The 14,375-nt window shown below is 50.4% G+C and overlaps 4 protein-coding genes and 1 non-coding gene across 5 annotated transcripts; 3 read left to right on the top strand and 2 right to left on the bottom strand.

Moving 5' to 3' along the window:
* Nucleotides 1–1,004: 1,004 nt before the first annotated feature.
* COL26b_009195 lies at nucleotides 1,005–1,086 on the bottom strand. Its single transcript has one exon. It is a non-coding gene; the product is annotated as a tRNA-Leu (tRNA).
* A 1,227-nt stretch (nucleotides 1,087–2,313) lies between these two features.
* On the top strand, nucleotides 2,314–3,485 carry COL26b_009194 (uncharacterized protein; the record flags this gene model as incomplete). Its single annotated transcript, XM_053181934.1, has 2 exons — nucleotides 2,314–2,336; nucleotides 2,429–3,485. 2 exons carry the CDS (start codon nucleotides 2,314–2,316, stop codon nucleotides 3,483–3,485), a joined length of 1,080 nt encoding a protein of 359 aa, XP_053034165.1.
* Nucleotides 3,486–3,684: 199 nt separating this feature from the next.
* On the bottom strand, nucleotides 3,685–4,715 carry COL26b_009193 (uncharacterized protein; the record flags this gene model as incomplete). The annotated part of the gene is made up of 5 exons (XM_053181933.1): nucleotides 3,685–3,804; nucleotides 3,858–3,950; nucleotides 4,007–4,168; nucleotides 4,218–4,442; nucleotides 4,488–4,715. The coding sequence occupies 5 exons, from the start codon at nucleotides 4,713–4,715 to the stop codon at nucleotides 3,685–3,687; spliced, it is 828 nt and encodes a 275-aa protein (XP_053034164.1).
* A 2,437-nt stretch (nucleotides 4,716–7,152) lies between these two features.
* On the top strand, nucleotides 7,153–8,547 carry COL26b_009192 (uncharacterized protein; the record flags this gene model as incomplete). The annotated part of the gene is made up of 1 exon (XM_053181932.1): nucleotides 7,153–8,547. The coding sequence occupies one exon, from the start codon at nucleotides 7,153–7,155 to the stop codon at nucleotides 8,545–8,547; it is 1,395 nt and encodes a 464-aa protein (XP_053034163.1).
* Nucleotides 8,548–9,256: 709 nt separating this feature from the next.
* COL26b_009191 (uncharacterized protein) lies at nucleotides 9,257–11,339 on the top strand (the record flags this gene model as incomplete). Its single annotated transcript, XM_053181931.1, has 3 exons — nucleotides 9,257–9,412; nucleotides 9,470–11,143; nucleotides 11,208–11,339. The coding sequence occupies 3 exons, from the start codon at nucleotides 9,257–9,259 to the stop codon at nucleotides 11,337–11,339; spliced, it is 1,962 nt and encodes a 653-aa protein (XP_053034162.1).
* Between the last annotated feature and the right edge of the window lie 3,036 nt (nucleotides 11,340–14,375).

The following is a 14,375-nucleotide window of genomic DNA, read 5'->3' as shown; positions in this document are numbered from 1 at the left end:
CATACAACACCATCATCCAGTCCATTCCCGACGTCATTCTACTCGGGCTGGGAGCCCACGACGAGCTCACCTCTCTGAGAGACTTTTACCACGCAGATCACGAGGGGTACACGGTCAGCTGTGTTCCAGGCGGCTGCCCCAGGGACTTGTACAACGTCATATGTAAATGGTTCAACCCAACCCGGGCTATGATCGCCGCCCAGATAAGGTGCATCGCGAACACCGACCCGGCAAAGTTCGAGGACGCGGAGCGATATATGGCTCGCATGTGGCTGAGCAAAACATGTATCGACCTTTGCCCCACGGAGAGGAATCCCGTTCTTCTGACGTTGCTGTGCGACGCTATTAAGGAGTCTCAACCAGCGGTGGTGGCGGCATTGGTGGCGGTGGACTATACTTGGTCATTTTCTCAGGTGCTGTGCGCATTATCGCCCGAAGGATTCACATGGGAGCCGTCTTTGTGCCCCGCGGAGAGGAAGCGGGTGGCAGACGACACATCGAGAGAAGCGAAGAGGGTCAAGACGGAACCTGAGGAGGAGGCTTCTGATGTCACGGTGACTTCGCAGACTATCGAGGCATCGAGATAGAAAGTGTCTAGGGGCCTTGAGGACGGGAAGAGACAGACGTTCGGCAAAATTGTTATCACAACAGCGGATATCAATCGAAGTTCAAATCAAATCCTAGGTTGCGCAAAGGGTAATGTGAATGTATCTTAAGCAAGGAATTCAATGTTAACATCATATGCTGTGAAGATACCGTCAGACATACAATCTGAGTTTGATTTGAACCCGAGGAAAACCTTTCATCATGGAATTGTATCAGTCAGGAAGTTTACAAAACCTGACTTGATTTCCCCAACGACGTCAAAATAATTGCTGAAGACCGGCGAGAACAAGCACCCTAATGATGTTGCTTCCGAATGAACGCTAGAAGTACTGCTGCTGAGACCAGAAAATACAAAGTCCAACAATCGACAAAAAGTAAAGGCATGACGCCTCGTATATTGACAAGAAAGGGATTCGAACCCTTGCCTATTTCTAGACTAGCACCTGAAGCTAGCGCCTTAGACCGCTCGGCCATCTTGCCCGTGTTGACGACCGTGAAAGTTGTGCGCTTGAGTGGGCTGGTCCCCGCTTGAGCGGGTTCCCGCAGAGAGACATGGGGTCTATTGAGGGGCGTGAGAGGGTCAAGTGGAGGCCGATTCCCACGGATGGTCGAAGATCCTATGGTGGATGTTGATTTAGTATCTAAAGTGACGTGCGAGCAAATCACGTCGTGGTTGGAGGTGTGAGAAGTGCCTTGGCCTGGGTCGAATATGATATTAAGGATGGCTGAAGATGCGATTGCCTTATATCTCGAAGGTTGGCCTGTCTTTCAGGATTGAAACGGCTGAGGTAGAGTTACTCTAGAGAAAATGTTCTCTCTCGACACGTTGAAAAGGAGACATTATCACTGTATCCTGGAGGATAGACTGCAGAAGCAGAATGCATAGGCGGCAGACTCGCGAATGGTGGTCCCGGCCGGCTTGCTAATTATTGCCAGCCTTACTGGGCTTCTGGTCATGAACAAAAGTTTCATCAGTCTCGCCGTCGCTCCCATCACCTTAAGGATCGAAATGGAAAAGAAGTGGCTATCAAGTTCTGGAATGATATGTTGGGTTCCATCGACAGGTTCTCTACAAGGGGCATCACTTGACATTCAAGTGCAACAGACATTGAAGCTCCTTTCATTCAGCTATTCTGTCATCTCCTTTAATGTGTTGCAATGTTCCAACTGGACTCTTTCCAGTCAACAAAGCCATCTTGACTGACTATTTTCCAGCCCTTTAGACCACGCCTTCTGGTGAGCTCCACTCAAGTTGAACTTCCCAAGTTCACTCACAGCTCCCGCTCTCTACTACAACACCACCACGATGGCATCAAGCCGCGTTCCAATATCCACAACCATAATGGCACAGCCGCACCACCACTTGAGAGCGTGGTCTTCCCATGGCGGCTGGGGCGTCATGTGACACCTCTCGCCCTGTCCCTCAAAAACTAATTTCGAATATTCTCCTCTCTTCCCTCTTTCCAACTTCAAGCCTCAAAATCTCACAGAGAGCTTTTCTTGACTCTCGTTGCCACTTATCAAAGAACATCGCAGGTTTGAAGGAACTTCGAAAACCTTCCATCGAGGCATTGTTCCCACTCCCTCGCATTGTCTCAACACATACGTTAGTGTGACGCCCCTTTGACCCCGTCGCGGACTGTCTGCCAGGGAAGCTCACAAAGCATTGTTCGCAGCAGGCCGATCAAAGGAGACCAAGCCTACAAAATGGCCGACAGCCAAGAGTCCCCGTAAGTTGCTCCATCAGTACCATCAGTGCCCCCTTCTCCCAGCGAATTCAACCTTCTCTGATTTTTCGAACGACGTAACTGACAACCCCTAGAAAGCCACAGGCCGCCATCGACATGGCCGCCAACCCTCAAGATGCCCCAGTCGAGGCCGCCAAGGACTTGGGAGTCAAGACCGACGACGCGCCCACTGCTCCAAAGATCACAGACCCGAACAAGGCCACCGGCTCTGAGGTCCCTCCGACTCCCACCAAAGTCAACGCCGGCATAATCAGACTCGCAGAGCGAATGATGAAGCTCGAGAACCGTCGTCCCAAGCCCAACCCCTTCCCACCCTGCGAGCCCCTCAACATCCCCCGCCGCAACCGCACTTCCTACGCGAACAACTCTCCCTTTCAACTCACTGCCGAAGACTGGCCCCTCCCGGAACCAGCCGTTGCAACCGACAGCATCGTCTCGACAGACCCCAACATCCCCTCCATCCGAGTTAAGAACACGGACCCGGAGGCGGGCCCCAGCAGCAACGTCCCCACCGCCAAGACCGTCAACATCCAGTCCCCTCACCACCTGCAAGTTGTCGACACTCGGACTAGACCAGCCCCGAAGGCTACCGACGCCACCAACACCACGCCTGCCAAGAAAGAGAAGAAGAGGACGACCTTCTGGGACAAGCTCGACCGCATCCTCGGTCTGCACCGGGTTAGAGCCTTCGGTGACGAGACGGGTAACGGCCGGCTCGTGGCGAAGAAGTCGACCTACCGCACGATCCTGCTCGTCGGCATCGCCCTGATGGTCAGCTTCCTCGCGTCCATCATCGTGGTCGTCGCGGACGGCGGCCGCGGCGGGGAGCCGGAGATGGGCGCGGGGTGGTGGGCGTGGATGGCCTGCAGCGCGGTGGGCTTTGTGGGCGCGATCGTGATGTTTGTGTGGGCTGTGCAGCACAAGAAAAAGGTGCTCTTTCACATCAATATCCGCGCGCAGGTTTTGAGGCAGCTGGAGCGGGCGGACGTGGAGATGAATTTGGTCAGTGGACGGCCGAGTAACAATGAGCAGCAGGCGCAGCGGGCTCAGGCTGCGGCTGAAGGAAAGGGTACGAAGTGTTTGAAGACTGGCGGCGTTTACAAGAAGGGGGAGTGGGCGGAGAAGAAGTGAGGTGACGAATGGGGGGGTTGGAGTTTTGGAGTCTGGGTACTGGGTATGTGTGAGTACAAGCATCAGAGTTTGGGCGTCGATAGTTGGCATGGGATCAGAATTGAATGGCATGAAAATCAAACGACGTGATCCGAGTGACGCCGCACGTTGGTCCATTAGAAATCTGTCCATCAAGGAGGCTCTGGCGGCCTGGCAAAGTTTACAGATGAATACCAATCCTCTTCCGATAGCCGATGAAGCCATCGCCACCGAGTCCCCATCCCTGTTTCCAACCTTCGCCAGAGCGCCTTTTCTCTCGAATGTCCCAGAACAACGATCCCTGAAGAAGCACGAAGTCAGAAGTGGATGAGAACAACTCAATCGGAGACTTACGTCGTATACCCTCCGCAGATCTTCCTTGTGAACCTTTCCGTCGTCGGCCAGCAGCATCCATGTTGTGACCCATTCGAAGAAGGAAGCGAGCCACTAATCACAGAGTTAGTCGCGAAGCTTTGACTGATGGGCATCTCGGGATGACCTACCCCAAACGGGTCAACGGCACAGCGATTCCTGCTCATCAAGTCAAAGACCTCTCTGAAGGTTAAGGTGTTATCTTTCCTCGCACTGCAGTTTGCGAAAATGTCTTCGAATCTTTGGGGGACGAAGCGACCTTCGCTATCGTAGACGCCCGAGTCGGAGCCATGCTGTGTCCAAGTCAGACATACCCTCTTTGCGGCAGAGAGGAAGGCCTACCTTCGCCTTGTGCATGCCATCAACGTATAGCCGGAAGAACGGGTCGGGAAAGTACGAGTGCTGCATCACGGTCCCGTACGAAAATGCGAATGGGATCACGGTACACGCCAGAAGACAAGTCGGTATGTTGAAGCCCAGGTCGCGGAAGCCGACCCAGACATCGATGGGGGTGATGATGCCGTCGTTGTTGCGATCCCAGAAGAGGACATGTTGTTGCAGAACGGTCTGATACGAGTTAGCTCAATCCTACAGCTGATTTCGAAGCCTTACATAGTCACTTAAGTTCTCGGAGTAGTCCTCGCTTCCTCGCGGCTTTCCATCCGACGGCGCGAAGTTGGCATGCGCCACACCAGCCGCCTCGATTGTTCTGCCCGCGTTGACCGCCGGGGGTCGGCGGTATGTGGCTGGGCAATTGGGAACGGCAGTCGCGAAGGCGGGGCCGTAGCCGTCCGCACCTTCCTTCTCGTGAATGATCGTTGTAGACTTCGGTCCATGCATGGTGCGAGATGTCGATTGCGGGAAATTTGTAAAAAACGACAAGAACATGGCTTTGCATGGCCATTGCGAAGTATTTAATATCCAGGCGCACTTTCACAAGCATTCCTCGATGAACGCGGCGTCAGATTGTTGAGTGACATCACGGCATCGGTGTTGGATGATGTCATTGACTCATCATTTGGCTTGGAGGAAGCCTCCCTAAAAGGCTGGGCTTCATTGCAATGACATGAATCAAACTCCCAGGCTTGGTATTCTTTCGAGGAAGTGTGAACTTTTGATACCAATTTTCCAGGAAAACTTGGGGGGAAGCATTTCGGGCCGCGTTTTGGGCACCCGGTGACGGGATCTGCACCGGTGTTTCCGTTGAAGTGGGGTTCCGCCGGCAGAGTGCGGGACATCTCCGCTCGGCCTCTGCATCACGCATGGATCCACGATGTTCTTCATCAAGCGGTCTTGATGCCACTTCTCCTGTTCGACTTTACTTCATCACGGAAAAGCGAAAATCTGGCTACGAAAACTTGCTCAACTGGCAGCCCGGCAGGTTGGTGACTTTCAAGCTCCACATTTTGCTAGGTAATGCTCTTAGAGCTAGAAAGCACTATCACTAGTGCGAAGAAATACTTTACGTATAGTTTATAAAGAATTCTTTTATAAACTTTTATATAACTAGAGATATATAAAAGGTTCCCCTTATTCTAACTACTCCCTATATATTTTACTATTTTTATTCACTACTACTCTATTAAACTATAATACTATTTTAAGTTCTACTAATAAACTCTTTTATTTTGAATAGTTTAGTTAGTTTATTTTATAATACTAATTATTAATTATTTTATTAATTTTAAATATTTAATATCATCTTTAAATTTATTAAATATTTTAAGAAAAATAAACTATTCTAGCTATATTAGTAGAAGATAATATATATTTATAAGTAATAAAAGAATAATATGTTTTTAAATTTATTATAATTCTAAAGAAAATAAACTTATAAATATTATTTTCTTTTTCTCTAATAAATTAAATAAAGTTATTATTATTCTTAAAGTAGTAGTTATAGAAGTAATAAAAATAATATTATTTTAGTATTTTAAAATAATAAATTATAATAATATAAAAAAAGAGATATTTACTTTTTATAATTAAAGTAATTTATATTTTCTTTATATACCTCTATAAGTAATTATAGAGGTTTCTCTATAAACTATTCTAGTTCTTAAATATTTCCCTATAAGAGTTATATAGTAGTTAGTAAGGTACGCCTCTAAGTGGTAAACTACGAAGAAGAAAAGTTAGAAGGGAAGAAAGAATACCTTACGTATAGGATATTACACACGTGAAGATTTGATGGCCTCGATTTTAAAGTCTTGTCCAACGCCTCAATCTGAATCTGGGCGGTACTTCTTGCCGAAACAGACTCGGTTTCCTCCGACCTGCGCCGCCTGGGCTCGGCAATTCCTCTTCATCTCGGCCCGCTCTGTTGACGAGATCCCGACTCAACCGATAACATGCCTCAGACCACCAGACGTTCCACCACCGCCGCAATCTCGTAAACAAAGAACCAACCCAAGGCCGCATGCGTCTGTTCAAAAATCCGGGGTCGACCCATTATTCAATGATCTGTGTCGATCACCGGCCCCCACCACGTGGGGTGCACCTCTGGAAACCATGTAGCCGAAGTTGACCGTCAAGGCTTGACCCAATCTGGAGGAAAATATCTGAGACACGACAACAAAACTTACACCGTTTTTACCTGTTGCGGTGGCATGGAACGTAGGATAATTGCTGTGGGCAACGAAACATTCCAGGGTTGGTTTGGAATTGGGTCAATGGACTGCAATATTAATCGGGGGGCGTCCGGGCTGGCGCCCTGTTCCTTTCTTTCCTCGCGATAACCTCACTTCACCCGCTTCTGTGGTTGGGGGCCGTGTCTCTTGCTTGTGTCAAGACGGTGGCTTCAAGAGCAACTGCCGGAATCTTCTGTTGGATGTATTATACGCCAATTCACTCATTTTTCTACATGATGGTGATGTAAAAAACACAAGTTGCATCATGGAATAATTCTGCTGGGCTGCACCTGCCTCAGCACCTGGGCCTCGCTCCTTCCTCCATCCTGGCCTTTGTACCAACGTCGCGTCGCCATCAGCCTCACGTCAAGTCGCTCCTTCCTCTGAACAACTCCAGAGAACACAATCCTTCCTCACTTCTTTTGTTTACCCACACAGGGCAAAAGAGTTTTCACCACCCGCCTTCTTTTTTGACTTTGCCTTCCGCACGCTCTTTCTTCTTCTCCCTCACCACTCTCAATCTCTCACAACACACTCTTTTGGTGATCGCCAGTATCTTCAGTCTTTCGCTTTTGCGCAGCTGCAATCACACGGCGCGCACGTCAATCCTTACATTCTTTTGGTATCACGATAATATCATCTTAATCATGTCCCCCCTTCCAGGCCAAGCCTCCTTCAGCACGGCCACAACCGCTGTTGCTAGCCAGGGCGTGGCCTACCCCTCGGTTGAGGAGTTCACGTCTTTCAAGCTTCCTGCGACCCCGAAAATCGTTGAGCCCAACTGCGACAGCGTCTCTGAGGAGTCCAACAAGGAGGACAAGCTTGAGCCTCGTCCTGCGACCCCTACGCCTCCTTCGCCCGTTTCGACCGAGTCCTCGGATCTGCAGATCAATGACGATACTCCCACCAACGTCCGCGGAGAGTCGATGATCTTCCCAAGGCAGCCTCTCTCGGTCCCCAGATCTTCGAACGCGACCCTGGGAACTCCTCGTTGGCCTTTCCAGAATGCGACCCCGCGCCCCTCCGTCATGGTCCCCATGACCCGCAGCGTGACGGCATCGACAACGCAGTGGCTGGATGTCAGACGCAGCCATCCTCCTGAAGTCAGCATGACCGAGTCGCTTGATGAGTTTCAGATCAACCATCCCCACGCTCGCATGCTCGCTCTTCATCCCGCGAACCTCAGCCTTCACTTGCCTCATACTCCTCACCAGATCCGCCACTTCCCCCAGCTGGTCGAGACCCCTTTCCGCCCCGCTGGGCCGGCACCCGATGCTCCTCAGCCTCGCAAGAATCGCAGCGGCAACTTCTTCGACTGGAGCCGCCGACTCCTCAAGTTTGGCCTCCGCAGCAGCCATGGCAAGCGAAACAGTGCTATCAAGCCCAAGACTTGGTGGTACCAACGCATCAGCACTCAGAAGGACATGTTCTATGGATGCACCCTCTTCGCTTTGTTCTTCCTCATCAACTTTACCATCGCCACGACCATGTTCGCTACTATTCAGCACTTCACCAAGAGAACACCTTTCTGGCTTGCCATCTGGGAAATTGTCAGCCTTTGCCTTTTCGCATTCACCTCCGTCATCTGGATTCTCATGTTCCGTTTTCGCAGGTCCGTTCACGTCGACGAAGAGAGCAGAGGCCGATCCATTATGCCCAGGGCCTGCAACGAGACTCACATCCCGGCTAGCCCCCGCGAGATTGAGCACCGACGCACCCTCGGCGCTGCCTCCCAACGCGAACAGCGGATTCAGAGCATGCAGCAGTCGGATAAGGTTGACTCTGCACCTCACGCAGTTCAAATCACCGAGATCCCCGAGGAGGCGACAGTTGCACAGGCCGTCGATCATCCCGACAACTACGTTGTCACCGAGGAGAACATCATGGCTACTATTCCCCGCAACAACACCAACGAGCAAATCGAGAACTACTGGACTGACGTCTCTCTCCTCCCCACCTCGCAGTCGCAGGTCAGCTCCATCACTGCCGTCATTGACACGGCCCCTGCAGTCCCCACCAACACTCCTCGATCCGAGCGCTAGGAGCGTGAGCATCGTCGTCGCTCTGGCCCCATCACCTCATACGACTCCGTTGAGATCATGTCCGGCAGAGCTACTGCTATGATTTGAGAAGGCTGTTTTGTGCTATTGGAGAGGTAATACTTGGCTTTTGGACGGTGTATTGGCATTGCATGGATGGCATTCTGGACAGGACGTTGGTTGACATGATACCCAGTGGAATGGAGAGGCGTACTGGGTTGGATCAGAACTTTTAATGTTTGTTTAAGCTTGGCTTGGCTTTGTACTGAGTATTTTGGACCCGATGATTGGGCAGTCAGACGCGAATTGCTATTGGACCTTTGAACGTTCTTGCTGTCAGACGTGATGACAAGAATAGACATGCAGGAAGCAGGCTGTGACCCATCATGCAACCAATCGCGCAGCCGTTCCTTCTTCCAGCTAGGCTACTGTCAACAGCGCGGAGTTCGCGGTCGCCTGAGAAAAATGGTCCGCCACTTCCAACCTCCCTCATCATAAGCTTCTGCGTCTAGCTTAAGTCGAAGCGTGTCAACAACACCATCAGCAAGGAGACTTTGACACCCTGATGCTATCTCTTTACGACGTCTTCCTCAAAGCGGCAGCGCTACTGGGGTAGAATCACCGGAAAAGACGAGAACAACAGCTCCGATCGGATTAATACCCCCGCACCAGATCAGGCACCGAGCCAGCCGAGGAGCTCAAGAACCGTAAAATGACGGTCGGATCCGGCAAGCACGCGGTTGAGGTTGAACCACACTTCAACAACGTGGCCAAACATATCATCACGGCGAAGGACCTCATCAACAGCGCTGCCAGAGCTGACCCCCATGCCTCAGTAGCTTGCGCCGGTGTGATTGTGATTTTAACCGTAAGTTCGCAAGCCATCAAGTGCCACACGTTAGCGTACTAACTGACCACTGGACAGTTTCTCATCCGACAGATCGAGCAGCGAGAGCAGCTTTTCAAAGGCCTTGACCTAGTTTCTTCGATCATCTGCAGATATCTCGTGATGGAAACCGTCTTTCGACCGAGAATACAGGTGGACTCTGTTTCCAAGGCCACCGCTAGGGATCTGGAGCGTGACTTCGAAAATAATTTGGTCAATCTATGCGCCAAGATTCTTGAGTTCCAAGCTCGAGCTTTGTCCTACGTTCAGAGGAGCAGGCCTAGCCAATTCTTTCGGGACACCTTCAGAGGAGACACCTGGAAGACACTCATGGCTGATATCAAGGATCTCGATGGCAAGTGTCGGGCTTTTGCCGACTTGGTCACCGACGAAAAGCTTCACTCATTTCTCGACAACCAGCTACAGCCTTCAACCCACAGTGAACCTAAGGCCCATGCCGAAATCGTCGAATCGGAACAGTTGCAAAGGCAGAGAGCTGAGTGTCTGCGACTGCTAGACATCTGTCCCTACCGTGATCGAAAGGATATCAACCCGGAAAGAGGAGTGGGAACATGCGAATGGTTTATTGACCATGATCTCTTTCGTGCGTGGATGAACTCAACTCGACCTAGCATTCTCTGGGTATCCGCAGATCCTGGTTGCGGAAAGTCTGTGCTGGCAAAATTCCTAGTGGATGAAGTTCTTCCGAACAAGATCAGAGACAGCGTTCTTTGCTATTTCTTCTTCAAAGAGGATTTTGCCGACCAAAGGACAGTGCCAGTCGCCCTCTGTTCTATCCTCAGGCAGCTGTTTCTAAATCGACCTTCCCTCTTGACCCCAAAACGTATGACACAGTTCATCAATGAGGGAAAGCGATTAACGGAATCCACGTCAAGCTTGTTTGAGATGCTTTTTGCCCTTGCAGGGGAGAATGACGTCCATATTTGTTGCTTGATTGACGCTTTGGACGAGTGCGAGGAGAGCGACCGACGAAAACTCATTTCGGCGCTCGACAAGTTTTACATGAACCCAGACGACCGTCAGCGTTTGAAAGTCATTTTCACCTCGAGACCAGACATGATGATTCAAAGACAGTTTAGACGGCTCGAGAAAAGCTGGCCGAAGATCCACCTCCGCGGGGAGGATGACGAGCAACTGGCAAAGATATCACAAGAGATCGACGTCTTCGCCCGGAGTCGAATACAATGCATTACCGAATCTATTCCTTTAGAACCATTAGAGACACAATTTCTCCAGCAAGAGATTTCCAAAACCAAGAACAGGACATACCTGTGGGTAAAGATGGTGTTAGATGTTATTGAGAACGTCCTCGCATTCACGACCGATAAGGCAGCTGAGGTCTTAGCCGGTCTGCCCAAAGGGTTGGACATGCTCTACGAGAAGATCCTCAACCGCTGTCAGGACATCGAGAAGGCTCGCAATGTGCTTCAAATAGTCATTGCTGCTGTGAGACCTCTGACACTGGAGGAGATGGCTGTTGCCCTAGCCATGTCGACGAACGAGCACCTCAGTTCACGCATCAAGCTCGAGCCTCCGGGCCGATTTAGAGAGACGCTGCGAGCCATTTGTGGGCTTTTTGTAACGATCATCGACGACAAAATATACTTCATCCATCAGACGGCCAAAGAGTTCCTGGCACGCGACTTGGCAGACTCGAATGTTCCCCGACTAATCAGAACGCCTAATGAGTCTGTGGGTCCCTTTTCTTGGAAGCATACCTTCGCGCGTGCCGAATCGAATATAGTCCTCGCCAAAGCATGCATGCGTTATTTGGGTTCACGCATGGGAAGCTTGGCAATGCAAGGCCTCCCGCTCAGCAAAGTGGAGCCTGATCCTCACCATGTCTTCTTCGAATATTCTGCCCTCTTTTGGCCGACACATGTTTTGAACTCCGGTGATGTAGTTGAGGATGAGATAAAGGTCCTTGCCACAGCCCTGTGTGAGGCGTGCTGCAGCGAAACTTCTGATTCTTGGTTCTCCAAACGGCTTCTCATGAAGGGATACAGACAGATGCCTCCCGATGCCCCTGCCATGTCGTCTCCTTCGTTAGATGTTTATTATATGGAAGAGAATTGGATTGTTCCCCTGAAACCTACACCGCTCATTGTTGCAGTCATTTGTGGCCTTGAGCTAGCTGTCAGGACTGTTCATGCCAAGAACGAACACATTATTCTCGAGCGCGACGAACGAGGAAGGACTGCCTTGTGGTGGGCTGCGAGACAAGGACAGACCGACTTGGTTCGCTTACTGTTATCCTTGGATGTATCCGATGACGCACAACGAGACTTTCGGGATTCGGTTATCAAGAGCACTGCGTGTCGACTGACGCCGCTAATGGTTGCGTCAGCCTTCGAGCATTTGCAAACAGTCCGTGCTTTGTTACAAGATCCGAGGGTAGACCCTCACACCAGAGATTGGAAAATGAGAACTGTTGTGGATCATGCCTTTGATCATGAAGATGTCGTCAATGTCTTATTTGACTACAGCAGTACTTTTGTAGGCCTTGAGGATGATCGGTTGTGGGACTACTTGTTGAAGGCGATTAGGAGAGCATATATCAGACTAGCAACTTCATTAGCGCAAGCTATGAGTTCTGACTTCTAGACTAAATGGGGGTCTCAAAGGATGTCCGTCCCCATTCACGGCCATCATAGTCTCTTGGGGTGTACTCAGCGACCCACATTCGCCACAACCACGCCAAACCAAGTTAGACGTCTTGAAGGCGATTCACAAACTGAACAAATTCGACCCTCCGTCTCTCGACGCTCAACTAAGATCTCTGGTTTGGTGGGCAGCAGAAAGTGCGGGAAATCTGGACGTTCTTGAGTGGCTTGTTTCGGAGATCAAACTTGAACCAGATCAACGAAGCAATAGCAAGCAGACGCCATTCTCTCGAGCTGCCAAGCACTTGTCGAAGGATAAGCTCGAAGTTCTGTGGAACACTGGCAAAGCAAACGTTAATGCGTCTGATTTGAACAGACGAACACCTCTCTTCCATGTCATTTTAAGGGGCTTGGACAGACAGACAGCTCTACAGCAATGTCTCATATTTGGCTATTCATTGGGCGATCGAAAGGAGGATGCAAGCACCAAGATGGTTGAGACAGTGAACTTGCTCATTTCCATGGGAGCGAATGTGGATCATAAGGATATGGATCTTCGTACTCCTCTAATGCATGCCGCCAAAGCCGGGTTTGAACGTGTTGTTGAGACACTTGTTGGGCATGGCGCTTCGTTGGACACGGAAGACCTTGATGGTCACACTGCGTTGATGCTTGCTCGAAAAGCAAAGGAACCAGTTGACTTGAAAGAGAGACTTGCTCTTTGGCTAGGTCCAAGGCCTGAAGATGATGGTCATGAGGCAATCATTGAGTTGCTGCTGACAGCGGGAGCGAATGATTCTACAAAAAGAAAATCGCCTGGTATTCTCACAAAATACGACGAATACTCCTACATAAGGTAGTTGGGCTTACTGTAGTCTTCTGAGGTCTTCCCACTCGGTAAGAAGTACGAGGCCGCTGGAATAACTTTCAAATCGATGGCGCCAGGACTTCGGTGCATAGTGTACCTACACCACGAATGATTCAATTTGACATCATCCTCGGCGCATAGTCGCTTCGCTTGGCGTAGCTTTCAATCATTCGCAAATTCCCATTGACAGAATTCAAAGGTTTCGTAAATAATAGATCAAGGCCCGATTCCCAGGTGGCGTTCGATTTGAAGTATAATCAAATGAGGACCCCACCCCCTTGCACCATCCATGGGCCGGCGTTCGTCGCCCATCAGCCGGGTACTGTGCGGAGTCGAGGTCATATCAGTCTTGGATCCAAATTTTAGCATCGATTTCACAGCCCCCGACATTATAGACAAAGCCACCAAAGGCTGTTTATCCGATATGACGGTCTCGGAGACTACGGTTTCCGAGACCCATGCGGTCCCAATATCATGGTCAGCGGTATTGGTTTGCCTGGAGCCAAGCCGCAAGTAACACCATGATAGACCAGGGGATCTGTATGAACCTACTCTCAAAGTAATGGCTTCAGGGTCTACTCAGTGAAAGTCTTCGCGACAACCGTATATTTACGTGAGGATTACAATGAATGGCATGTTGATACCCGTTCTCAAGCTAATGCAACGAGTGTTTTTTCTCTCGACTTGGCGACAGATAGTACTGGAATTTTCACGGAAACTGGGGAGACGGGAGCTTTCACGCCCCCGCATTAGCGAGGCAATCTCACAATAGACACGGTAAATCTCAGACTGGGTTATTACAAATACCGTGCCTTGGCAAGTAGTAAATATCAATTCGGGTGAACAGATGCATCATTGCTTCGGCTTAAACTTTCGGGTTGGCACCTTTTACAGTAGTTTACCACCGAGTAGACGCACCGACTGCCGACTCTACGACCAGATGCCTGAACTGTGCTAATATCGCCTGTAAAGATCCTTGCCGATCACTAAGACGTAGTGCTATCTTAATTTGCGTTGAGGCGTATGACCCGTTCCACCAGTCTGAAATGAGTTTGCAGTGACATGTCAGTATGCATTTATCAGTTGCCGTACAAGCCGACTCGTACGCTTCTTGACATTGCCGGTGGGCCACTGAAGCCGGTAAGGCGACCTGGCGGGCGTAGCGTCCTCCATTGTACTCACCTGCGAGGACCTGGAGGGGTGGGGGGTCCTTCGATCGCAGGCTACCTGGCGTCCCCCCGCCCTCGTCTCAAGGCATTAGTATGCAGTTCCATACCGATTACCTCCGTTGGACGCCGGGCGGATATTCCGGGAACCGGACAAAACGATTGATCAATTTCTTGAGTCATGGTTCATGTTTTCTCGGACACGACGGTGCGATTTGGCCGACAGAGGTTTGCGGGTCCGATCAAAGAAAAAGCGACTGCCAATGGTCGATGTCACCGTCCTGACC

The sequence above is a fragment of the Colletotrichum chrysophilum genome (assembly GCF_026319265.1).
Source record: "Colletotrichum chrysophilum strain AFK26 chromosome Unknown scaffold_86, whole genome shotgun sequence".
NCBI classification, from domain to species: domain Eukaryota; kingdom Fungi; phylum Ascomycota; class Sordariomycetes; order Glomerellales; family Glomerellaceae; genus Colletotrichum; species Colletotrichum chrysophilum.
This window is presented reverse-complemented; position numbering and strand designations above follow the sequence as displayed.